Source organism: Bubalus bubalis, chromosome 1 (genome assembly GCF_019923935.1).
Source record: "Bubalus bubalis isolate 160015118507 breed Murrah chromosome 1, NDDB_SH_1, whole genome shotgun sequence".
NCBI classification, from domain to species: Eukaryota; Metazoa; Chordata; class Mammalia; order Artiodactyla; family Bovidae; genus Bubalus; species Bubalus bubalis.
This window is the reverse complement of record NC_059157.1, coordinates 161799838-161825966: the sequence shown is the minus strand read 5'-3', so window position 1 is coordinate 161825966 and position 26129 is coordinate 161799838. Positions and strand designations below refer to the sequence as shown.

At 41.7% G+C, this 26129-nt stretch overlaps 2 protein-coding genes across 12 annotated transcripts in view; one reads left to right on the top strand and one right to left on the bottom strand.

Moving 5' to 3' along the window:
- The window catches only part of MED12L (mediator complex subunit 12L), a 363479-nt gene that overhangs the window by 217655 nt on the left and 119695 nt on the right, over window positions 1-26129 (top strand). The gene's annotated exons all lie outside the window — the stretch shown is intronic.
- On the bottom strand, window positions 1631-26124 carry GPR87 (G protein-coupled receptor 87). Of its 4 annotated transcripts, none has more exons than XM_006070231.3 (3): window positions 25986-26124; window positions 8042-8173; window positions 1631-2673 (listed from the first exon to the last, which is right to left on the bottom strand). In XM_006070231.3, exons 2-3 carry the CDS (start codon window positions 8073-8075, stop codon window positions 1631-1633), a joined length of 1077 nt encoding a protein of 358 aa, XP_006070293.1. In that variant the 5' UTR covers window positions 8076-8173; window positions 25986-26124. The 4 variants fall into 4 exon arrangements, with proteins under 4 accessions (XP_006070293.1, XP_025145608.1, XP_044801863.1 ...); XM_025289823.2 differs by lacking the exon at window positions 25986-26124 and adding an exon at window positions 21648-21779; XM_044945928.2 differs by lacking the exon at window positions 25986-26124 and adding an exon at window positions 18244-18481.

Below are 26129 nucleotides of genomic sequence, written 5' to 3'. Positions count from 1 at the left end.
TCTTCCTTTTTATATAGGGCAGCTGTAACTCAGCCTGGGTGTTATGAGGAGAATGGAGAAAGGAATTAGCCTTTCAAACTGTCTTCTTAAATACCTGGTGTAAAGCATGGCTATCTTAACCTAGCTAATGAACAAAACCAGCAGCAGGTGGTGGTAGCTAGGCACATGTCCAAGAGAGATGTGTATTGATTTATGTACTGTAGATCCCCTGGAATTTATGGAATTGGAATCTGGATGGAGAAATAGATACTCTGATAAAGGTCCTTAGACCTTTAGGTAGACAGTTCTTTTAACCTCTTTGCTTCTATCCCTTCTGTTAAACCTGACTCACCTATTAGTCCTCTTTTCTGTTCTTGAACCTAACCTTGGTAGTCACTGTTAGGCTGAGTTATTCTTGGGACCTGCTTCCTTCTTTTTTGGTCACTTTAGCTTTTCAGAATTTTGCAGATCGTTTGTACGAGTCTAAATAAAATGAAGCCTTGTACTGTGTTATACATGTACATCTGCTTTGTCTTCATTAACCATAATGATACCTTTTCATCAGCAAATATGCCTTCACTCCTGGTCTTTTAATGCTCCTCTGGCTCCTTGTCCCATGTTAGGAACCTAGACAATGGTCAGGCAGCTGAAGGCTTTGAAAAAGCATGAAGGTTCAAAGGTTTATATTGAAGAAAGAGAAATTATTCTAAGATTTTAAGTTACCCTTAATCTTTTTGACTTGATGTATTGAGGTCTACAACTGAAGGTTTAAAGCGAATGATATTCCTATTAGAGATGGGATATAATTTAAAACTATAGTTTTTATAAAATAAAGATTATTAAATGGCTTTTAAATAAACTGTAAGTACTTGACTATTAATGCAGCTTTCATCTTCTGTTCTCTGCCCCTAGCACATAAGAATTCAAATGCAGCATAGGGGTATAATAATGGCACTGTAAGTTCAGTGTTTTATCAAAATCAACTTGTCTTAATACTCAGTCATACTTTTTTCTTCTCTGAAATAACCTAAGTTTAAAATCAGTTAAGTGACTTCAGTCTTTTCAAGTGTTTTGCTTAAAAAAATACAGTTGAACCTCCTTACCTACTCCTGCACTGTGCATGTTTTTCTAATGTGCATTAACATAAACATAGACAAGGGACTATGGCTAATGTTGTGGGCAGGTCGTAGATACAATGACAGAGAAAGCTAGCAATCCGTGTTTACTCAGTTACATCTGCAACAAATGAGCTGTGTTGAAAACAGCATTTTCTTTCCCAGATCTTAAGGATCAAGGTCGAACAGAGTTCTCTCTACTTCCTGTCCTCTCAAAAGTGGCTTCAGAGCATCAGCCCTTCCCGGAAGATGACTGCAGAGTGCTGGCATAGCTGTGGCCTTTGCCGCCCCTGAAATCTGCTCCTTAAACTTTGAGTCATGATCCCCGCTGCTCAGCCATATGCCATCTCGTCAATTTCACTTTCTTCCTTATGCCTTAATGTTTTCCTCATTTCCAAATTATACCCCAAATTCATAACATTTCAGTTCTCTTTTCATCCACATTTGATGGGCTCAAGCAAGGATAATGAAAATACACATTTATTTACACTTTGTACATGCTGACAAACAAGAGTGGGCCTGGTGACCTTGAATTCCTACACGTCAGTATAATCATAGTATATGCGGACCTCGGATCTTCTAACACTCTGTAGTGATCGGATGCTTTCGCTCCTTGTTCTGATGTTTGATTTTTTGAATAGCCTTCTTGAAAATGAGCGACACATGAAAAAGTAAATGATTGGGTCCAGGCACACGTTGCACGCAGACAAGAAAAGTGTCATTTCTTTGCAGTAATACAGGATTTTGTGTGCCGACTCATCTAAAAGTCTGTCCAAGTGACTGAAAGTAAAGGGAATCCTACACAAGTGATAGGGTAGAAAACAGGTGAAGAACACAGCCACAACCACTCTAATGCTCTGGTTGTGTTTTCGCTTTCGGCTTGACTGGCTTATGAATTGCCTGCTGGATTTGTGAATGTACCTGGAAATGGCAATGTAACACCCGATCAGTATCACCAGCACAACCACGAACAAGCAGCTGTTGACGTAAGTGATGGCATTATGCCATTTCACTCCCAAAGGACTCTTAAGTTTCGTGCACTCATGAATATTTTCCCTAGTTGGTTGGACATTGGTTAGAATGATGTTTGGCAAGGACAGGACAGCCATGAGCACCCAAACACAGACAGATAAAACCTTTGTAAAGGTTATGCTGTACATGCGAGAGTCGCCAAATGGCTTTACCACCTTCAGGTAGCGATCAATGCTTATCAGCCCAAGAAACACAATGGAAGTATACATGTTGGCGTAAAATAAAACCGAAGAGTATCTGCAGAGGATAAACTTGAAGTACCAAGGTCCAAGTCCTGCATCATGGACTATTCGAAATGGAAATGTCAGTGTCATTATGAGGTCGGCAACCACTATGTTTTTGAGATAAAATATGAAGCTGGTTTTATTCCTAATGTGAAAGAAGATCCATACTGCTAGACCATTCAGCAAGATGCTTGCCACGAATATAACGAGGTAAAGCCCAGGCAAGACGATAGTGTCAAATTCGTTGTGAACGGTGGTGTTCTTTCCGGGTCCATCGCTTGTGTTACTTGGGGTGTGATTCCCTGGGCCATGCAGCTCATTATCTGTAGGAGAAGTGGGAAGTGGGGAGAGGTCACTTCATGTTTCGCATGCACGCCCTACTCAAGCCAGGCTTTCTTACAGGCTGAACTACTGATGTTTCGGGCTAGTTAAAAAACGTCTTTAGTAATTTAGAGAGTCTATTTTGTGCACTGTTAATATTTTGAGTGGCTAAAGAATTGGTGGTCTCACACAACAAGGTCCTAGTACAGAGAGCAACCCTCAGTATCCTGTAATAAACATAATGGAAAAGAATATGAAAAAGAATATGTATTTTGTTTTGCTGTACACCAGAATCACTTTGCTGTATACAAGGAACTAATACAACATTGTGAATCAGCTGTAGTTCAATAAAGAGACAAACACACAAAACCCATTAAAAAATATTAGTGACCTCACCCCTGAATCCCACTTCTCTCACCAAGTCCTTTGAGTAAAATGTGAATTTCTGGTTGGTTGTGCTAATCATTTGAATGAAAATAAATATACCAGTTGAAAATGATGTTGACTCAATTTTTAGTTCAGTTTTGATATAATTACAAATTGAATAAACTGGGGAGCAGCAAATTAAAATTTCATACAACAGAAGGGTAGCACATGGTTATTTTAGTGCAGTCTTTGGCAGGCTCTTTGAAATATCTTTTTCTCTCTCTCTCAGTTTTAAGCTATTTGAAATGCGAAAGAGTAAAACTAGCAGGTCATTTTTTTTGGGGGGCGGTAATACTTAAAAAAGTTTAGGGAGCATTGTTAGGAAGAAAGACAGAAAGGGACAATTGTCATTAGTATTTAAATTCATTATCAAGGAGGAAAATTTTTAAAAATAATTGCAGCCTGGTACCTACTTTTATTTATAAACTAGATTATACCTATTATGCTAAGAATATGAAAATTTTAAACCTTTTGCTATTTTGAAATCTTGAGTTCATGAGCCTTACCATTGTATCACATAATCAGTAAAACAGTTTATGAACATTGGGTTTGCGTGACAGCCATGAGAAGGGGCCTCTCAGATCTCCGGCTGCAGGGAAAGTAATTGATGGGCAGCTCTAGCTCAGTGCTCTGAACCCAGCGCTGTTTTCCTGCTGATGCCACACTTGCATGGATCACTCCTAACCAATAACTGAGCACAGTAGGAAGACAAGCCTGCTCCTGGGGCAGTAGGGGTTCCTCTGATGATGACTTTGGCTGGAGCACTTTTCATCAGTCTGGTCAAAACTTCCTTCCAACTACACAGAAATATGAATCTTCCTATTTGCTCCCTGTGCTCTTCTCTCCTCCACAGGGGTTGGACCTGCATAGCTGTCTGCAATCCCTCAGGGCATTCCCCCTATAAATCTCCTGGGCATATGGTTACTTTTATCTGCTGCTGCCTTTTTTTTTTTTTTTTTGAAAACTGAAACTGTTTACAAGTGCACTTTTGGGTTGTGACTTTACAAGAAAAGTCATTTCTGAATTTTCACGTCTCACTAATAACGTTTACTATAATGATAATTACACTTTGGAATGATTTTGTTTTAGGGCTAACAGCATGATTTTAGCCCTCAGTTCCCTACATGACAGGCAGCGTAGTATGTACTTTGTTTTCCTTCTTTGAAGAAGTGAACCAAGGAAGAGAGTTTGCATGATTTTTAATCCAAAAACACGTTCTTAAATTGCTGCCTGAAATTTTAAGTGTATATGCTCTTCCGAAGTAACCTGGTCCTCTGTTTAATTCTTTCCCTTTTATTCTCTGCTAGAAGTGTTTTTAAAAACTGGTTTCCCTGGCTTAAATATCCTTAAACAGGCTGGTAATTTATACCTGGACTAGCCTGTTATGATGAGACCCACAGTATTTATAAGTTTAAAATGCCTGATTCAGCTGCCATTTGTATCACGGTTGCCAGTTTCAAATATTTTCTTAAACAGTATTGTTCAAGCCAATTTTGACTTAATGAAGTGTCTCCGTCTTGGCTGCTTCTGTACCACCAGATGCATATCAGCATCTATAACCTTAGAAGCTTCTTAAGATATGCAGTTTTACCTGGGTTAAGGTACCTGCTTGAATTAATTTCTTCAATTAAACTATTAGCAGTCCCTTTCATCTAACCCAGAATAGACACCTAAAGGAGGTATGGAGAGGACAAATAACTTTTAATTAGGATGAGTGGTCCAACTGAGGCACCCCACCGAAAAGGGGCAGCTACACCATCTCCTGAAACACTGGCTATACCTTGTAACAATGATTTTCAAAGCCATGGTGAGTGCAAATAGAATGGATCACTGGCCACAGATACCTACGGCGTGTTTAGTCTCTCAGTCCTATGCAGCTCTTTAGAGTGTCGCTCGCCAGGCTCCTCAGTCCATGGGATTCTCTAGGCAAGAATACTGGAGTGGGTTACCATTCCCTTCTCCAGGGGATCTTCCTGACCTAGGGATTGAACCGGAGTCTCCTGTGTCTCCTGCATTGCAGGCAGATTCTTTACCCGCTGAGCCATCGGGGAAGCCCAGCGTACATAGTAGGCGTGGAGTATTTCAAATCTTAGTGTTAGCTCCCTGGATCTGCTATGCCTGTCCATTGTGGGATAGAAGGATCCCCTACTTGTCTGTGTTGATTAGGAATTTTGTGTCCATTATATACTTTAAAGTTTTAATTGTATGAACAAGCACTCTTATTAAATAATGATTTACTGATCAGTTATGGTTATTATTAAAGTTAGTCTTAAATCAGAATGTCAGAAATAGTCCTGATGTGTACTCTGAGTCATAAATAATACCAAGGCCAACTGACCTCTTTTCACAGTGATGATTGAACTGTTTTGTAGCTTTGAGAGTGTCTGCCAATCCTGTCACCTCACAGTATTTGCATCCTTAGTTTATGTATGAGATTAACATTTTGGAATACAGGACTTCTTACTTCAGTGGAATAGGCTTGGGTTTGGTTATTACTTCATTTGCAAATTTCACATTTACGATGCAGCTTAAACAAACTAGTGGTTAAAACCTGTTATGGGTTATTCTATGAAACACTATGGTAGTAGAGGGAATAGTCATCTGTGGGCTGCTCTGGAAGGCTCAAAACTGAATAATAGAGAGTTTTTTGTGACACTTGATTTTTTTTTTTTTTTAAGAATTAAGACTATGGCATATTCTTTCCTGCCAGCTACCTCCCATCATTTCTTCTCTATATTATTGCCTCCAGTTTTCCTAATGCCTGTGGCTATGCCCAGAAGCAGTTCTCTGCAGTGTTCCCGCTCAGGAACAACGTCCATTTATAAAGCGAGTGGCTTTCTTTACCCAGGCGGTTTTATCATGTGGTTCTTTGCTGTCAGTAAAGAACTTGGCTGAGTTAGGAAACATTTTTAATGACAGGTATAATAGTGATTCAATTAATAAAGATTGGAAGCTGTTTTTACAGCATAAAGGCTATTTTCTCATATCTCACACACTCCTTGTTTCCTTGGATGTTATTCCCTGTGTTATTTAGTGCAGAGCTTGATTACAGAGGGAGAGTTACGGTCAAATTTCCTTTTTTATTTTCCCCCTGCACTCTTGCTCCAACTCCTTTTAAATTAAGTTAGCAAAGGCAATGACCTAATAACACTAGTACCAAAGTAAATCATCATTTTGTGCCAGTGTGTGTTTGAGGGTGGGGCTTCCCAGGTTCTGTAGTGGTAAAGAATCCCCTTTCTAATGCAGGAGATGCAGATTCGATCCCTGGGTTAGGAAGATCCCCTGGAGAAGGAAATGGCAAGCCATTCTAGTGTTTTTGCCTGGGAAATCCCATGGACAGAGGAGCCTGACAGGCTGCACTCCATAGAGTCGCAAAGAGTTGGACACAACTGAGCATGCGTGCAAAGGTGTGAGAGTGATATTGTGGTATGTGTGCTGGGGCTGTGGCTGCCTGTGTTTGTGTGTAAGGGGGATTGTGTGTGTACTGTGTGTGCTGAAGAAATGCAAGGATTTTGTAGTCAGATACCTCATTAGTCCCACGTGGCTCCTGTACTGGACAGTGGAGATCAAGGGCATTGCAGTCCTGTTTGTTAATGTTTTTTCAAATTAAGTTTTATTGGAGTATGGTTGCTTTACAATGTTGTGCTAATTCCACTATATGGCAAACTGCATCAGCCTATTGGACTTCCTTCCCATTCAGGTCACCACAGAGCATTAAGTAGAGTTCCCTCTTCTATACAGTATGTTCTCATTAGTTATCCATTTTATACATAGCATCAATAGTGTATGTGTGTGAATCCCAATCTCCCAGTTCCTCCCCATCCCTTCCCCCTTGGTATCCATGTAGTTGTTCCCAATGTCTGTGTCTCTCTTTCTGCTTTGCAGATAACGTCATCTATACCATTTAGATGGAGAAGGCAGTGGCACCCCACTCTAGTACTCTTGCATGGAAAATCCCATGGACGGAGGAGACTGGAAGGCTGAAGTCCATGGGGTTGCTGAGGGTTGGACACAACTGAGCGACTTCACTTTCTCTTTTCACTTTCATGCATTGGAGAAGGAAATGGCAACCCACTCCAGTGCTCTTGCCTGGAGAATCCCAGGGACGGGGGAGCCTGGTGGGCTGCACTCTATGGGGTCGCACAGAGTCGGACACGGCTGAAGTGACTTAGTATACCATTCAGAAAGTCCTCTTTGACAATGCTGGTTCAGTCACTTCTTAGCTTTGTGAAATGGAATAAATAGCAGCCATTTTGCTGGGTCTTCTGAGAGTTAAACACGCTCTGCGTACATTTCAAGCACAGTATCTGGTACTTAGTAGGTGGTCTGTCTCAATGTCATGCCATAATTTTGATTTGTGTCATGAATAGCAGTCACATTCTGAATGAAATGTGATGGAGACCCTTGTTCCTTTTGCTTTTGGAGACAATCCACTGTTGCTCATGGGAGCATGTCACATTTTGACACCGACTGTGAAAGCATCAACAATATGTCACTGCTCTACCTGCCAGGTGGGAATGAAATACCAAAGTCGTGCAGATGACCGGGTATCACTGACCTGGTACAGCTGCCCCGCACAATCATGTTCTAGTTACCCAGTAGTGCAGGTGGATGTTGTCTTTGGTCTAGACTGTTCCATCTGGTAAGTAATATATACCTTAGTTTCAGCATGAAAGACTTCCCCAATTGTTAGTTTAATCTTTCTGTCCTTCTAAAGATCATCTCTAGATGAAACAGCTTAAGACAAAGTGATGGCAAGTTAAGAGTTCTCTCGGCAATGCCATCCTGCATGTTTGCCGTTTTATATTTAATGAAGGCAAGGATAAATGCAAGTTTATTTTGTTAATTGATTTGCCAGCCACCAAAACCCCTAAATTGACACATGGTATAAATAACTGTTATTGATCAAGTAGGATTTTCTTTGCATTTTCCCCTACAGCTTACCTGGTAATTTTGCAAGTGTCAAGTTGAGCCCCATTCTTTAGTTGTGAGGGACTGAAAGCAAAGATCTGTGTCAGGAAACACTCGGGGACAATTCAGTCAAGGGGTCAGCATAGGTTATTCCTGGTTTGATTTCTAGGGGAAAAAAGAAAAAACAGTTGAGCAGGAATTTGAATACACAGTACTTTGATTTTCACTTTTAAGAAAAAGAAAAAAAAAATGCCCCTTGATTCAGAAAAGGCCTACTCTTTTGTTATGAACAGCTGTGCCATGTAAGACTTGTCTGTTTTTGTGTGTTCTTTCCACCTTCCAGGGAGCATGGGACATTTCTGTGTAAGCCTTCTCCATCTGAATGCTGCTGTGTGGCCCCAGAGAAGTTACTTAACATCTCTGTGACTCAGTGTTCTCCTCTCTGACATGAGAGTGGAAATAATCATACAACAGAATTGTGACAAGAATTATGTGACATAGTCCATAAGAACCTGGGTCCAAGAGTTTTCTCAAGACACATTAGCCTGTGTCTGGCCATATTACTTCTACTTCATTCTACCCAACCCCATTGACCTGAGCTCAGCTGCTGCTGCTGCTAAGTCGCTTCAGTCGTGTCTGACCCTGTGCGACCCATAGACTGCAGCCCACCAGGCTCCCCCGTCCCTGGGATTCTCCAGGCAAGAACACTGGAGTGTGTTGCCATTTCCTTCTTCATGAGGCTCAGCACATGTATTTAAATGCATCTCTGATGACTCTTAAATGCAACTGGAGATTGTTTAAAGTTGAAAGATCTCAGAGCGATAAATGTTAAGAGTTGTATAAACTCAACTACCTTCAGTACCCAGTCTTATACTCTCTGGGCTTCTAGTTCTGGCTTTACACCAACTAGCTGAGTGACTTCATCATGTTACTTACTTTTTCTAACTGGACTGGAAGGCTCTAAAAAAAATCCCCAGTGGAACTCAGGTTTACGTGGGCTTCTGTGTTTTCCTCAAACATAGGTTCCCACTCAGAATTTAATACTGCTTGAACCTTTATCTTGAAGTCCCTGTATTTCTCTATGATAACTGTTTTCCATCCAATCTCAAAGTCTGGCTAGGAGCGAATAATTAAATTGGCTTTGAGTCACTAGTTTTTGAAATTCTGGCTAAAACCTCAAAGCTTTCTGAGCTTCAGATTCCTCACAGTCTTTTTCCTCACGATTACCCGAGACCGTACGTGCACGCAACGCGTGTTAAACTGTGACAGTGCCCCCCCACTTCTCCTTTGGCAGCTTGCTCCCTGTTTTCTGACTTCCTTCAGGTGTTCATCATAGACAGAAGAGATCCTGGGAACTGTTTTGAAAAGTGTGCCGCCGAAGTCAGATGTCTTTTGGGAAGGATTCACTCTAGGGGAAGTCACACTGTTTCTCATGAAATGAAACTGTGTGAGACCTTCATGCCTCCTCAGCAATATTGCTTATAAATACCACAAAGCTGCAGAGAGACCCCAAGTAACCTCAACCCCTCCAAGTCTAAAGCAATCTACTGGTTGCATAAGCAGTTATGTCTGCTGGTCAGCAGGCTCAGAGTACTCTCAAAGCAAAAGCATATGTAAGAATTGGGCAGCCTGTGGAGAGGCATGTATTTCTTTCTCTGTTATTTTGTCCTTCTCTTCCGTTCCCTAGTGGCACGTGACATTTGGATGCTGGATTTGGTGGTAGATGGAAAAAGTGGTGTCCAAATGTTCAGTGATTTCCTCCCCACTACCAGTCATCTCTTGAGAGTTTAGACGCCCTGTCCATGTCTCACCTCGAATCATCAGGGTATGTGGTACATAGTAGTCAAAAAGTATTCATTGGTTTATGGAGCATCGACAATAGACACCCTCCTTTTCGGGTGCCAGTGTTGCAGTCTTTTTAAAGTAAGGCAAGGAGGTGAAACCGTACTTTTCTTTTATTAAAGTTTACTAGGATTGAGGCAGTTTTCTCAACGTTATAACAATGACCCTTAGATTTCAGTACAGCTTATTTTCTTGAATCTAACTTCTCATGGAAATGTTTCAGGGAGTTTCCATGAACGACATCTCTAATTTCATGTTTCTCTGTGGGAAAGTTATGTGGTTTTGCTTTTCTTGACTTCATCTAAACTTTACTTGATAACAAGAAATCCAGTATGGCGTATCCCCAGTGGAGGAAAAGCAGTCTAGTGGGTAACCACAGCCACAGTAACAGATAGCAGACAGTCACTGAGGAGGACACGGAAAAGGTTCTGGGGGAAATATTTGCATATCATATTTATTCTGATAAAGGGTTAAATTCAGAATATACAAAGAACATTTACAGCTTCCTGATAAAAAGAAAATAGCCCAACTAAAAAGTGGTCTAAAGATTTGTATAGACATTTTATCAAGAACACATGAAAAGATGCTCAGTATCTTTAGTCATTAGGGGGATTCAAATAAAAACCACAATGAGGGCTTTGCTGGTGGTCCAAAAGCTAAGATTCCACACTCCCAGTGCAGGGGACTCAGGTTCTGTCCCTGGTTGGGGGACTAGATCCTGCGTGCTGCAACTAAAGATCCTTTGTGCTGCAACTGAGACCTGGGGTGATCAAATAAATACATAAATATCTCTTTAAAAAAAAACCAACAAACACCCACACAATGAAATAACGATTTCATATCTCCGTGGCTATAAATGAAAAAGAGGGTAACAAGTATTGCCAAGTATATAGTGTTGCAACCCTCATACATTACTGGTGGGAATTTGAAATGATATGGCCACCACTTCAACAACAGTTTGGTAAATTCTTAGAAACTTTAACCTACATTTATCTTACCCAATAATTCTACTTGTAGGTATCTACTCATAATGGAAACATAGATCTATGCAGAGACATAGATGCAAATGTCTTTAATAGCATTATTCATAATAGCTAAGAATTGAAAGAATTGAATCAACCCAAATATCAGCTGATGAATGAATAAACCAAAGGTAGTATAGTCAACAGAATGGGTAAACCAAAGGTGATATAGTCAAAGAATGGATAAACCAAAGGTAGTATAGTCAAAGAATGGAATACGACTCAGCAATAAAAAGGCATGAAATTCAGCTATAATATGGATGAATTAAAAAACATTGTGCTAGGGAAAGAAACCAGATACAAAAGACCACATACCATTTCAATGAAATGCCTAGAGGAGGCAAATCCATAGAGGTGGAAAGTAGGTAAGGGCTGAGGGTAGGTGTGGAGAGATTAACTGTAAGGGGGTGAGGAATTTTATTAAGGTGAGAAAAACTGGATTATGATGGTGGTTTCACAACTATAAATTAATCAAAAATCATCAAATTGTACATTTAAAATGGATGAAAATTATTGTATGTAAATTATACCTGAACGAAGTTAAAAAGGAACAGAGTGCACAGAAAAGAAATAGATACAGGATAGCAATTCACTGTGCAATAATATGAGTTTTATAGACCAAGGAAAAGTACCTTATAAGCACATTCCTTATCATGTCTTGAAGAAGACAGTGAAATGCAAAGTACATTTAGCAAGAGTTCTACCCCTTGATATAGGTGTGGGGCATTGCTCAGTGATCTGGATGATTCATTTATGAGTTTCTTCTTTTAGAATTTGGTTCAGAATCTAGAGACCCTGGCTGTGGGTGGCGATTTGTACTTTGGGGGAATCCATGCTCTCATTTTCTTAATTCCCATTGAAATTATGTGAACGAGTTGGGTCTTAATTAGTTCAGACATGATACATGGATTTTCTGGAATCAAATTTGTCGTCCAGGTTTGGGAAATACTTTATTCTCCTCAAGTGGCTTGTGAGAGTTTCCTCTTGTCACCTCCATCTCTCTTACCACTTCCTTTAGATGAATGACTTCCCCAAATTGGGGTCATAGATCCTCATTTTTTCTTTTTAGTTTTCTCCAGAGTGTTCATGTCTCCTTGGATGATCAGCCATCACCTCTCTTCCATAATCTTCCTTCCCTAAACTTCTGTTCATTGTATCATCTGTGTTCCTCAGACTCATCATCTCTAAACTTTAACTTTTTTTCCTTTCTTCATCAGAAGCCATTTTCCTTTCATTCCTCTTTATGAATATTTGCTTCAGCTCTTGATCGAGAGAGTTTAAAACCTCAGTACTGAGTTGGATCGTTCTCCCTTGGTCAGTCACTTATCTGGTCTTGCTACTTCTTCTGTTACAATGTCATTGCTTTGCTTCTGTCATCACCTTGCTGCTCAGATCAGGGCCCTCCTGGTTTCATGTGTGGCCTTGTACTGACCTCCTCTCTGGTCTTTCTGCTTCTTGCTTCTCTCCTCTCAGATTCTTCCTGCTGCTTTTTGTTAGATTCTTCTTTCTAAATTACCCATGTCATCATGCTCTCTCACCCTAAGTACAGTATGGTAGGGAACTTCTCAAATTACAGTGATAACATATGTAAGGAGTTATGTTTTTAGTGTTGGAGATTATGGAGTATGGAACCCAGATTACACTGGGTTCTGATAATTAAAAGGTGGCTCTCAACTTTGGGAGAAATCTTGTTCCATAATTAATCCTCTGAATCAGATGACAATTGTACCTCCTCTGTAGAATCATTATGAGGTTAAATTAGAATATATGTTTACAAATTGCATGCTTTGTAAATGGAGCTTTTGCTTGTGTTGTTACCATTAATCCTTGCCTACATGAAATTCAAGATCATTTTCATTCGATCAGGAATTCTTTATGCTAACTGTTGCCTCACAGGGGCATGCCTTTACTTTAACCCCGTGCCTTTCTTCATACTGATTCCTGCTCTTGAATGATCTCCCGTCTTCTCCTCTTTCCCTGTCTTGGGAGTCTCTACCTCCCCATCAGTGTTAACCATAATCTGACCTTTTCTGTGAGGTTATTGTCTCAAAGGCTACTCATATTCCACACTCTGGGAATTATAAAGATGGAGGGTAAGTTTCTGCCCTCAAGGAATTTAGAATCTAGTTGAGGACCCAGAAGTAACTAAACCACAAAATACAGAGTAAGAGGGGTAATGTTGTAGAAATCCAGACATGGTGGTGTCCCCTGATGAACAGAAGCAGAGGTCAAGGAGGTTCCATGGGAGCTTTGATGCCTGGGTTGTGGCTGGTCTGCCAAATGTGAGATGGGAAAGGAGCATGTGGAAATGTTCAGCATGGCCCAAGATAACGTCAACATCTAGGGAGATGATGGCCTCAAGTGGTAGAGAGATGTGACAGGTTTGGGGCACATTGAGGAACGAGTGGATGCTGAGGCTGATGCAAAGGGAGGAGGAATGTTGTGGCCTCCTAGTATTAGGCAGTGGGTATTGGTCTCTTTCACTGATAGGAGGGCCCATGAGAGGAGGAGCATGTGGAAGAATGGGTGGAGTTCAGATTTCGCTTCATGGATTTCAGGATGTCTACGTAGTATCCATGTGGAGATGTCTATTGAGTAACTGAAGTTGAGGTCTGGGGCCTGGGGAGGTGGCCCTGGCTGGTGGTGTACTTTTAAAGTTGACAGAAGATCTGGGATAGAAAAAGCAATGGGAATGGGTGCGATTGCCCACGATGACCCTGCCCAATAGACTAAGAATAGGAGAGGGCTGACTTTGAAGTTTTTCAAGAGCAGTTCTCCAGAAAGGGAAGTGCCTAGAGGAGTGGTCAGAGAACTGGAAGGATTATCAGACAAGATTCATGTCCTGTGAACCGAGACTTGAGGTGACGAAATAAGAAGTTGTAACTAGTTTTATCCTGCAGGGAAGTCGAGGGCCTAGGACAGCAGAGTGCCATTGAATGGAGTTCAGTAACCGAGAGGTCACTGTTGGTCTTTGTCAGAGCTGCATAAGTCATGCTGTGTGAGTGTGGGGGGCAGAGGCAGAGGGCTGATAACAGAGGGTTGAGACAGCTCTTTCAAAAAAGAAAAACATGTCTACCCTGGGAAAAAGAGAGTGGGAGGGGTGGGAGGTAGATATAGATACAGGACTGATGGAAGTTTCTGCTAAGCTTCTCATTTAATGTCTTAACATTTTAAAATATTTTCCTCACTTGGCTTAAAAACAAACGAGAAGCAACCCTTGGCACCACAACGAGCCGAGTAGGGTGGCTGTGTGGTGCTGGTCTGGGCTCTGAGAGTCTCCGCCTCTCCATCTGTACAGTGTGTGCGTTGATGCATCCATTGTGGGGGTGACTCCAAGGTTGACATGAGAACACACACGAAGCATCTGGCACAGTTGTGCAGGGTGAGGTCTGAGTCTTATAAGCCCCTGTTGCATGTCGCAGGCACACGGTAGAATGCAGTTCGTGACTGATGGGTTGGACGCAGGGTGCAATGGAGTTCTTACCACCTTGTTTATGCTGAGACTGTTGTGTGGTTTGTGGTTTCAGTTGCCCAGTGAGGAGGCCTTTGACTGAGCTCTTTGCTCCAAGAGCTTCATTTCAGTTGCCTCTGATCCTCATCTGCTGGCTGTCTTTCTTCAGCAGCAGCACTGACATTCCCCTCCACCCCACCCCACCCCACCCCCGTGCAGTTTATCACAGAGCAGCTGTGCATACTGTGCACATCCCAGCGCCTGCAGGGTGTTGCAATGAACATTGCTTCAGCCGTAGTTACGGGCTTGGGTCCAGGGCCTTGCTGACGGGCGGAAGCCCCGTCCTGCCACCTACGACTCCACAAGCTGAGAGCTGATGAAACCTCTCAAGAATGTGGTGTCTGTGGCAGGTCTGGGTTTCACGGCCATTCCTGAGGTTGGATAGTATCGATGCTTAGAGACCTTCTGGCTTTTTTCGGGCCAACCATTGATATTTTGCTTGTTTTCATAACCCTTGACTATTTTCATAACGGTGTTGTTAGTTGTAAGCTGGCTTTTTAAATGAATGAAATGAAATAGTAGAAAAGGACACGTCCTCAGTGTCTCCTTGATCTTAGGCCTTGAACTTGTTGCTTGGTTTCTCCTGCAACCCTCACAGTGGCCCGTGCCCTACGTGTGTTTTATTCCTCTTTTCCTCCCCAGCCAGGACGATCTGAGGTTCAGACATGTGAATTAATATTCCCTGACAGATCTAGTAATAGCTGGGATCAGAATTCCTACCAGATCTGATTGAAGCCGTATCCACGTGTTTTCCCGTTATCGTTCCCTAGAGTCCCAATGCACAGCAGTTTTCCATAGTTGGTATTGGAGGGTGGAAAGTGGGAGGGGGAAGATAAGGCAGAGGCAGCATTTGTTTTCCCTGTTGAGGCCAAGAAGGAACTGCTGATCTTCTAACCTGGAGGTATAGTTTGGTTTGACCTGAACCATGTGGACAACATCAGGAAATTTCCCTCTTACCTTAAGAAAGATCTGCCCAAACTGAATATGAAGCGTCCAGCAATGTTTGCTGCCTCTTCCCCTTGGGAACCTGCTCTCTGGGTCACCGGTTCACTGCAACCTCTCCTGACTTCCCCGGGCCTCCTCACTCGGGAGCTTTGCCTGCCTGATCCTATAGACCCCAGCTTTCACATTTATCATTTATCATTTATCCTTATGTGATGACACTTGACCTGTACGGATCATCCAGTGGTCTGTGTTGACTATAAACATGCCTTTCTTCCTCTTCTTCTGCCCCTCTCTGCCAACTCCTCATTTTTCTGGCTTCAGTGACCAACATTGAGGGTTCATAACAGTGACTCTCCTGGTACCTCTCGACAACCCAGAATGAATAGTGGCGGGTGAGCTTGTTTAGTGCACCCCTGAGAACAAATGAATTGTCACAGTTAAGCTTTTCACCGTGCCCAGCCCTCTGCCAAGGCCTTTTCGTGAAAACCCTACTGGTCATATCAGACTGCTTTTATGGTTGGGAGAACTGAGATTCTGGGTCTCCAGGAAGGAGAGGTTTACTCACGGTGGAGCAGCTTGAACCTGGGTGTGTAGGATGCGCAAGCGTCTGCTGTGCCCTGGAGGGGTAGTGGGGAGGCTGGGAAGCTGAGCATCCAGGGCTCCGGAACTGCTGCTTTGGGCACCCAGCCTTGCTCCCATAGTTCCTGGGTTAGACCTTGGCTTGGATGGGGAGCTGCTGTGCCAGACTGGGAAACTCCCTGTGCAGCAGGCGGGGCCAGCGGGCATGCCTACCAGGCTACAGCCATGCCTTTATTCTCCCTGGCTTCCCAGGGTCTCATTATTGTGCTTCTGGTCAAGATGGGAAAGATAAATGCCAGTTAAATGCTCACTCCCTAGATTCAGCTGCTCATGATTTTTTTGGACTGACTATTTGGTGGTGGTGGCGGTTCTCACATGGCAGAGCTGTAGTTTAATTTGCCCTCCACTTCTTAGTGTGTTCTTTAGAAGCTCATGTTTGGAATCACATTTGGACCTGCAAGAATTTCAGATCTGAGGGGTTTTGTTTGTGTTTTGTCACTTTCTTAGAGAAAAACTGTACTAAAAGGTAGATACTAAACGGGGATACTACTATAATTCCTGAATATCAGTGGGATGGTGCCATTGTTCCGCTGCCTGTGTGTAATGTTCACAAGAACCATCTAATGTGAAGCTTCTGGTAGAAGGTGCAGCATTTCTTGCATTTTGGAATCACCTGTAACCTAAGACTGTGTGTGTTTGTGTGTGTGTGTGTGTGTGTGTGTGTGTGTGTGTTCCAGACCTTGGGAAAGAAACAAGTTACCTCATTGGCTATAATTTACTTCTTTTTGTAATAGAATTAGGTCACTCCAATGCAAGCTTGGAGTCAGTAACCCAAGGTGTTGGAATGCCAAGCAAACAGCCTTCATTCTGGTTTTTCAGGTACCACCCTGAAGTTCTTTTTACAAAGTTAACGCTTGACATCTGTAGCCTACAATTAAGCAAAATTTGGTTCACACTTAGATTTAACTTTTTTCCCCAGGTGACCTCTGATTAATTGTTTACTTATTGATTGAGGGAGGGCAGTGGATGAGGGAGGGCATGAACTAGGTTGTAAACTCCTTGAAGGCAGGGTTTGTGTCTAGTGCTTCCTTATTACCTTACCCCAGACCTGGTTATTGTGCAGGTGAGGAGCCTTAGTGAGCTTCAGCAGCTTGCCCAGCATCACACAGACAGTGAGAGGCAAAGCCAGGAGATGAGGTCCAGTTTCTGCGACCCCAGAACAGGCTGCCTCTCTGCTCTGCTACTTGGCCGGATCAGCGGCCCCTCAAAAGTAGGCTAGACAGTGTCCTGGACCTCAGTGCAGTCAGCAGGTGTTAGCTGTTGACTCTCTCTTTGACCCCGTGACCCTGGGCAAAGTATTTTTAGCTCTACTGTTTGTGAAATGAGGAAAATAATAGATGCTTGGCCTGGCTCCCAAAGATGCTCTGAGAATCTGAAGAGACAGTACGTGCAAGTCTATTTTATACTGTAAGTGCTACAGTAATATAATTCATGGCAAAGTAGTGGAATTCATGTCAAATATTTTTTCTGCTTAATAATAAAAATCTTCCCCTGTGCCTCAGATGGTAAAGAATCTGCCTGCAGTGAGGGAGACCCAGTTTCGATCCCTGGCTCAAGAAGATTCCCTGGAGAAGGGAATGGCAACCCACTCCAGTATTCTTGTCTGGAGATTTCCATGGACAGAGAAGCCTGATGGACTACAGTCCAGGGGATCACAAAGAGTTGGACATGACTGAGTGACTGTCACTTCACTTCATAAAAATCTTATTACTCATATAGTAAAATTTTATCATTTCCCAAGTTGAAATGTGTATTTTTGTATTCTATTTAGGCAAAGTCTAATGTACGCGTAGGGAAATTCTGAATTATTAATACCAGTTTACTGGTCCAAGAGGTTTTAGGCTATCCTCCCAGTAAGAGTAGAGGTATTGGATTAATATATTCTAAGCCAAACTGCATTTCAAGTAACTTCTGGTCCCTTAAAAAATTCTCAAAATCTAAGACCCCAGGTAAAGTCTTTAGCTGTTTGATTACCATTTACAAACCTATTTAAGAAAAAATAGTACTTTTCATAGGCTTACAGAGATGTTGTTTGGAGGGTCATTCCATGGCTTAAGCAGTATACTTAAGGGTCATAATTATTCTTCATTATGATGATGATGGTGGTTGTCACGGTCACCATTCTAATCAGGTCATCGGTATAGCTGTGGGTTGAGGGGTTAGGTGTCCTCAATGCCGCTCTCAATAGAATTGGGTGTAAGTTTAGCTACTCTAATTTTTTGAATCCATTTAAGCAAACTGTAATGCTGTTTAAAGTAATGAAACAAGACAAGTACCTAACAGACACATCTTCCTTCTGTTTCAGCCCTTCCTTCAGTGGTAAAGATTCACTAGTGAAATCTTCAATGCCAGTGGATATTGTGCAGTTCTCATCAGCATCAAACCCTCACTGTGTCTCATTTTCTCCTCTCATAAAAACAAGAAATAGAATTTTGGGATTAACAGATACACACTATTATATATAAAATAGATAAACAAGCAACTACTGTGTATTGTAGGGAACTATATTCAGTATTGTGTAATAATCTATAATGGAAAAGAATCTGAAGAAAATTATATCTGAATCACTTTGCTGTATACCCGAAACATTGTAACTCAACAATACTTCAATTTAAAAGTCAACCAATCCCCCTTCCCCCATATGTAGTAAGAGGATATGACATCACATTTAATTCATTTTCCCTGTGTGTGTGAATACATACACACCCACATACATACATACATACATATATATATATATATAAAACATTTTCTTTAAAGTAGTTCCTGCTGTCAACCTCTCTGGCGTTAATTACTTTTTTCTTTATGAATGAATTGAACACAGTATGACCCGGGAAGAACTGAGAGAATAGGAATTAGCAGTTCCTAATTCTCCTGGGTGGGGAAGATCCCCTGAAAAAGGAAATGGCTACCTACTCCAGTATTCTTGTCTGGAGAATAACATGGACAGAGGAGCCTGGTGGGCTACCATCCATGGATTTGCAAAGAGTCGGACACAAGTGAGTGGCTAACACTTTCACTTTCGTCTCCTGAAAGGCATGGCCAAAGACCTGGGGAAAGCTGAGCAGACACTGGTCCTCTGATATTTCTGAACAGCCCACTGTGAAGTAAGATTTTAAATTCTGGCTTAGCTTTATTAAGACAGACCAAATAAAGCTTGTCTGTGGCTTACAGTTTGTGACATATAATTTCAAGGTGGGGCTCTCCCAGGTCTCTCCATGGGGTTTCTACTAGTATCTTGGGGTTCCTCGAGCCTTGGTACCCACTACCAGCTCCAACCTTGAGCCTTATTTTTAGTAATTTTCTCCTCATTCATTAATTTCCTTCTTACATGAAATTGATGAGCTTGTAAGTCAAGCTTTGAGATAGTTTATACAGTTTTAGAACTTAATGGCATTGTAGTTAATTTGGGATGAATACTTTTTCAAAGATTTTAAGGTTTTGTCTTCCTTGATGCTGATGCATTAAGTTGAACTGTTTGGAAGTGTTTTTATAGGTCAAATGGCAGTTTCATGTGGTTAACTTAATATGTCTAGTGCTCAGGAACTTTTGATGATTAGAACAGGCTTCCCAAGTGGCTCAGTGGTTTAAAAAAAAAAAAAAATCCGCCTGCCAAGCAGGAAACCTGGGTTCAATCCTTGGGTCAGGAAGGTCTCTTGGAGAAGGAAATCGCAACTCACTCCAGTATTCTTGCCTGGGAAATCCTCCATGGATAGAGGAGCCTGACGAGCTACTGTCCAAGGGATCACAAGAGTTGGACTAAACAACAACAATAATAGTACTGGGGAGAAAAGGGCAGGGAGGTTTTGCTAGATTAATTGCGAAGAAACAGCAATATAGTAAAACTGCGTTCTCCCGTCTGCCTCCGTAGGATGGCTTTAACTGAGCTTTGAGTTGATACCTCCATGCGGTCCCCCATTTTCACTGTATCTATTCTTTGGGTGTTGAACACAATTTTGTTTTTCTGTATGAGGACTCATGAGAAGTTCTTTTTAGGCTGCATATTGAGAATAGTGTTCCTTTAATGCTTGTGCTTAGTCGCTCAGCCTTTTTGACTCTTTGTGACCCTTCTGTCCATGTATTTTCTCAGCAAGTATACTGGAGCAGGTTGCCATTTCCTACTCCAGGAAATCTTCCTGACTCAGTGATCAAACCCATGTTTCCTGCATTGGCATGCAGATTCTTGACCACTGAAAGTGAAAGTCACTCAGTTGTGTTTGACTCTTTGTGACCCCATGGACTATACAGTCCATGGAATTCTCCAGGCCAGAATACCGGAGCGGGTAGCCTTTCTCTTCTCCAGGGGATCTTCCCAACCCAGGGATCAAACCCAGGTCTCCTCAATTGCAGGTGGATTCTTTACCAACTGAGCTATCAGGGAAGCCCCCCTTGACCACTGCACCATCTGGGAATCCAGTGTTCCTTTAGGCCTGCTACTGTTATTTATCAAAACTGTATCAGTGTGCCTTCTTGTTTTCCTTTTAGAGTTGAGATAGGAATTGATGCATTTGGTGAACTAATCTTTCACGTGGCTTAGAATTTCCCTTCATTGCTTTTCCCAGGCTCCATTTTTGTTTGCATTCATTTGAACTTATTTGATATTGAGCATCTCTGTACACTACCTCAGATCTTTGGGGGATTAGCAGGATCTAAATAAATAGCCATGTGAGGGAGTGCCTGCCTGGTGTAAAGTCAACTGGGGTGTAATTCATGGCAGAGGATGGGGGAAAGGGACATGAGGGAAATACACCATCTTCTTTTGGGGGTGTAGTAAGGAAAGGTAACATAGAGATGTTAGGCTTGGTCACCCTGGTTGCAAGACAACTGTGTTGTTGGGAGTGTCTTCCAGGATCGAGGAGGACCAGGGAGGCCATCAGAGCAAGTGTTAGGCGCCCTGGCTCGCATTTATCATGTGCCTTCAACTTTGCCCTCTCAGACTCCATTCTCCATTGGCCAATTGTTCAGTGTCTGTATGACTTGCAGTTTCATACAGATCGTAAACTGGTTCTAAGAGTGTCCATGCCAAGTTTCGCATGAGCCGAATGAGTGGGTACCAGTCAGATACTCAGTGTTTCTAGGTCTTAAGATGATAAATGGAGATAATACTTGAGGTGTTGTACTGTTGTCTGTAGACATGGTATGAATAGTTTTTTTTTCATACCACAATATATGTCTATATATGTGTGTGTATATTTGTTTTATATTTGTAACAAAAAATTAGAATGAATCTTTTAGGGTAAAGGGGAAAGAGAATATTGATGTTGAGTAGGTAAAACCATAGTGTCTGTTGAACGGTGATCATAATATGCTTATTCCATGGATATAGTGACCTTTTATAATGGGATCCAGTGTTTTATTCATTTTGCTGTGTATTATATGAGTTCTACATGAAGAGTTTTGGCACAGTACAAAATGTTATCCGCTTAAAGTCTTCATTTTGCAGGATTTTAACATGTTTGGTTTAAACAACCCCAAATCGGTGCAGCTGTGCTTATTTAAGGTTTGTATGTTCCTGTGCGCCGGGGGTAGTTGCAAGGTACCCACTTATGGTAGGAAGGGCCATTGTCTTTAAAAATAAACCAGTAAACAGTGAATTGAAGTTATTCCAACTTGTCTTTTAGTCTGTTTATCTAAGTTTTGAGAAGCCCATTGATGATTTGTTTTCAGTTTCATGTCTCACCTTTGAGTTTGGCAGGTACGAGGAGGAGCAAGTTTGGACAAGCAGGTCATCCTCCCCAAGAGCAGCACGGCAGGCCCTGAAATGCCTGCAGTCTTGAGGCGGCGGCTGTGTCCGTGAATTCCTTTGTTGGGTCTCTTCTGTCAGCTCTCAGCTTGTGAGACACAGCTGACTGCTAACAGCCCAAGTGTTTTTCTGCTATGATTATTCTTTCTGCAGCTAGATCCTCAGCTCCTGTAGTGCAGGGACCTTGGATTATTTTGTTTCTGCTGCCCCCATTACTCTGGCTTCCACTCTGAAAACAACCAGAATCTTGATATTTTTTAGCAAAGGATCTCTTTAGACTTCGAGACTTGAAAAGTGGAGTTTGAAAGCCAGTAATATTTCTAACCTGAGAGCATGTCCAGACTACAGGCAGTGCGTCCTCTAGCAGCTGAAAGGTCTGTTTTTGTCTTTTTACTCACAATAGCATGGGTTCAACAAGCACTGCCTGTGTAATTTTGTGCCTAAGACTATTCTAAGTTATTTAGATTAATAATAATAAAAAAAAAGTTGGCTATGACATGTGGAATCTTAGTTCCCTGAACAGGCATTGAACCCGTGGCTCCTGCATTGGGAGCGCAGTGTCTTAACCACTGGACCACCAGGGAAGGCCCTAGATAATTTGTGAAAAAGACATTGGAATCAAGTTCCAGACTTGCGACTTACTTTGGCAAGTCATCTCACCACTCTATACTTCAGTTTCCTCTTCTGCAAAACATTCATATAGGATTGATTTGAGGACTGAATGAGGTTTTACCATAGTATTATGTCCTTCAAGGCTTCGAAATCTTTAATTGGAGCTTGGCATCTAGGAAGAACTCATTATATAGATGCCTTCTGAATGGTAGTAAGAACAGTCTGCCCATTTTTCAGTTGAAGAAACTGAGGCTTGCAGAGGTTCCTTCAGCACACACCAGCTGCTGTTGCTCACCCAGGTTAGAGGCCTGGTAAGGGCAGAGCCTACATTTGAACACAAGTTGGTCTGAGTGATGGGCTTAACTACTCTTTTGCTTCTACTTCTGATCAACCCCGGGGGTTCATGTGTTGATTATAATCTGATGTCTTCTTTGTGAAAACTAGGTAATAGCCCCAGCTTGATTGCAGGATGTGACGTGCCCGAGACAGCCACTTATCTACTGCAGTCAAGTAGCATGGTAAATAAATCACAGATCTGTGTAATTTTATCTATTAAATTGTGTGTACATGCTAAGTCACTTGAGTTGTGTCCAACTCTTTGTGATCCTGTGGACTGTAGTCCACTAGGCTCCTCTGTCCATGGGATTTTTCAGGCAAGAATACTGGAGTGGGCTGCCATGCCATCTTCCAGGGGATCTTCCCAACCCGAGGATCAAACCTGGGTCTCCTGTATTGGCAGGCTGGTTCTCTGCCACTAGCAACACCTGGGAAGCCCACCCATTAAATTACTGATGAGAAGGCGATCCCAGATAGCAAATACAGAATTTACTTGGAACCCTAAAGAGTGATGACTCAGAGAGCAGGGTTGTCTGCAGGCAGGCATGGGTCAGGCTCAGGGCTCTGCTTCCTGCTTGTGCACCGCTGAAGCCTCAGTTTGCTCAGCTGTAAAATGGAAGTAACAGCAGTGTATATCTTAAGGTTGTGTGAAGTTTTGTCTTTTAAAAAATAATTTATGTTAAAATATGCAGTAGTCTTAGACATATGTTAAGCTACCAGTGCATGTTAATCATTGTTGTTTGAGTATTATAGTTTAGAAGGACAGTTTGTGTTGTAAAGGTTCTAAGTCATTTTAAGAGTTACTGTCTTCTGAAATGTGTGAAATTATTGTTAGAAATGGCCTTTAAAAAAGACAAAGAAATTGCTTTATAAGAGAAATTGTGGAATCACTGATACATATGACTTAATGTGATGGCTTATTAGTGCTCTTCAGATGTGTTTTTAGTGTAAGTTTTTCATGTTGGTTAATAAGGATGTCATTGAAAGATAAGATGTGCTACTTCAATACAAAATGAAGAATAAATGTTCTATTCTACCCATATTTGCCATACAAGGAAGTTGGAAAGTTTGGAAATTGTTGCCAAGTTGTATAAGGGCTGGACTTCAATCATTGGCCTGAAATAGCAGGTTCGCATCTTGTTTCTTGTTCACCTTGATGTTTTCCATGTGTTCTTCTCATCTAGTTCTAAACCACAGTGTCTCGGTTTCCTCTGCTCTCTCCTCTCTTCTTTAGATAGTCAACAGCTATAGGGATTCCAGTTGGCCCTTGCCTTTCTACTGCGGCAAAACTTGCCACCTGAGGAAGCAAGAGGAGACTATAGTCATCTGTGTCTTGCAGAGGAAGAATCCGGGGCTTAAAGAGGCTGGGATTGGATGAACATCATGTAGCTGCCTGGGACAGAAAAGGGCAGAACCAGTCTTCCTCCTCATCATTAGCATCTTCATTTGGCTCAAGCCTTGGGTTCTTGATAACCAACCTGAGTGCCTCAGTACATCTCCCGGATCAGGGGAATTTAGTCACACAAGGGGTCTCTCGTGACCTCTGATTGAATCCCCTCATTTTACTGTGGGAGAGGGTAGTGAGCTCCCGAGGAAATAAGAGGCTTGCTCAAGTCACACTGACTTTTGGCATCACCAGCACCCAATCTCCAGCTGGGCTTTCTGCTCTGAACCAAAGTCCTGTCCCACGCTTGTGCACGCAGCAGTCCTGTGGAGACAGTGGGATGCTCCCGGGTGATTTCACCTAGGTTTCACGTCCCTGCTCTCCTGCCTTCACCGTCATCCCTTTTATTGGGCTCTGAGCGTACTTTGCTAGTTTCCCCTCAGTTTATAGGAGTGCAGAGAGTGAATGGCCATTCATGTCTCCTCTATCTTAAATTTCTGTGTCCTTTTCTCAGAGGACAGGACTAAGCGTGGAATATTTTTTGTTTTTAAAGGAAGTGAAACCCCAAGATATCAAAGAAGGAAGTAAAGCAGACAGGCTCCGAAGGGGCCAGATAACACTCAGCTAAATAAAAACATCCACTCTAATTTAGTTTTCCATCTCCCACTTATATCCTGGAGTGCAATAAACCATCTCGGTATTCTGTCTGCCAGGAAATTTTTGACTCAGTCTCTTCATGGAATAGGATTTTCTGACTAATTACACTTTTTCTTTTCTAGGCTATATCCTTAAATATGGTATTCAACCATCTGACTGCTCCTCCAACCTCTTCTCCTAAACCCACATACACTCAGAACACTTTTCAGATAGGTGTTAGAAACAGTAGTCTTAGGACAGGATTTTGCTGAAGGACTCAGAGAATACATCCCCTTGATTCCTAGTTTCAACCTTGAACTGGCAGAAATAATAATACAGTATAAAAAGATGATAGTATAAAATCAAAAGTTTCTGGCTGTCTTTGTTAATATAGAACCAAAGTTTTTGTTGTTCATTTTGCTAGTAAATTGGAGTCTCTAATCAGAATTATGAAAGAAAATCTGTGTTAAAAATGTTAATATGCCTAATGTGAAACCAGACCCACTTTGAGAATATGATACAAAATACCGTAGCAGATAAATCTTAACCTAGTAAATCAAAAAAAATCGCCCTACCTTATGCTCACCTATCTTTAAAAATCCTTATTATAATTTAGAAGAGTTCAAATTTCCTTCTTGAATCCCTGAATGAAATAAAAGCCTCCCCGTGACTTTGAACATGAACCAGACCCAAACTGTTCCTAAGCCATTCGTCACTAGTTAGGCGGCTTTCTCAGTGCCTTTCCAAACATGTTTTAGCATGATCTCTTAAGGAATCAGGGCAAGGATTGCCGTGTTCTTTGTGTTACAATGAAAAGATTGAGATTCTTTTATCAAAATGAGGCAGTTGGGAGAGAAAACCCATCTTTTTTTTTTTTTTCTTTTGGTCTCCTTTTAAAAGAAAAGTGAATGAAAGATTATGAAACAAATTTCAGTATGGCGTCTAGGGAAACAATTATAATGGACTTTGGGGTTTACTCAACCAATAAAGCAAATGTGATTTAAAAATTCACTTAATAGAAGTGATTTCCTTAACATTGTTTCCACGTTTGAAGGCATAACACACGATTTGCTTAACCTGCCTGCCTGAGCTGGGAACAGTGAAATTCTGTGAAGCACAATGGCCCGCATTTCAGAAATTGTTCCTTCCCAAACAAGACTCGTGGATCTAATTCACTTAGGTTTCTAACTCTTACTTTCTCTTCAGATCTCAGATCTAAGCAGAGGTATCATTACAGTCTTAATCAGTGCTATGTCCTACCAACCATGGCTTTTAAGAAAATAAATTAAAAAAAAAATTTCATTTACCTTTCATTGCTGTGCCTGGCTGTCCATTCACCTAATACAGGCGTCTTCAAGTCGAAACAGGTTTCTCAGTGCCAATTAAGAGTAAGCCTTGAAACTAAAGTTGGCAGGGAAGTAGCTTTTTTGTTAAAGCATAAAAAAATAGTC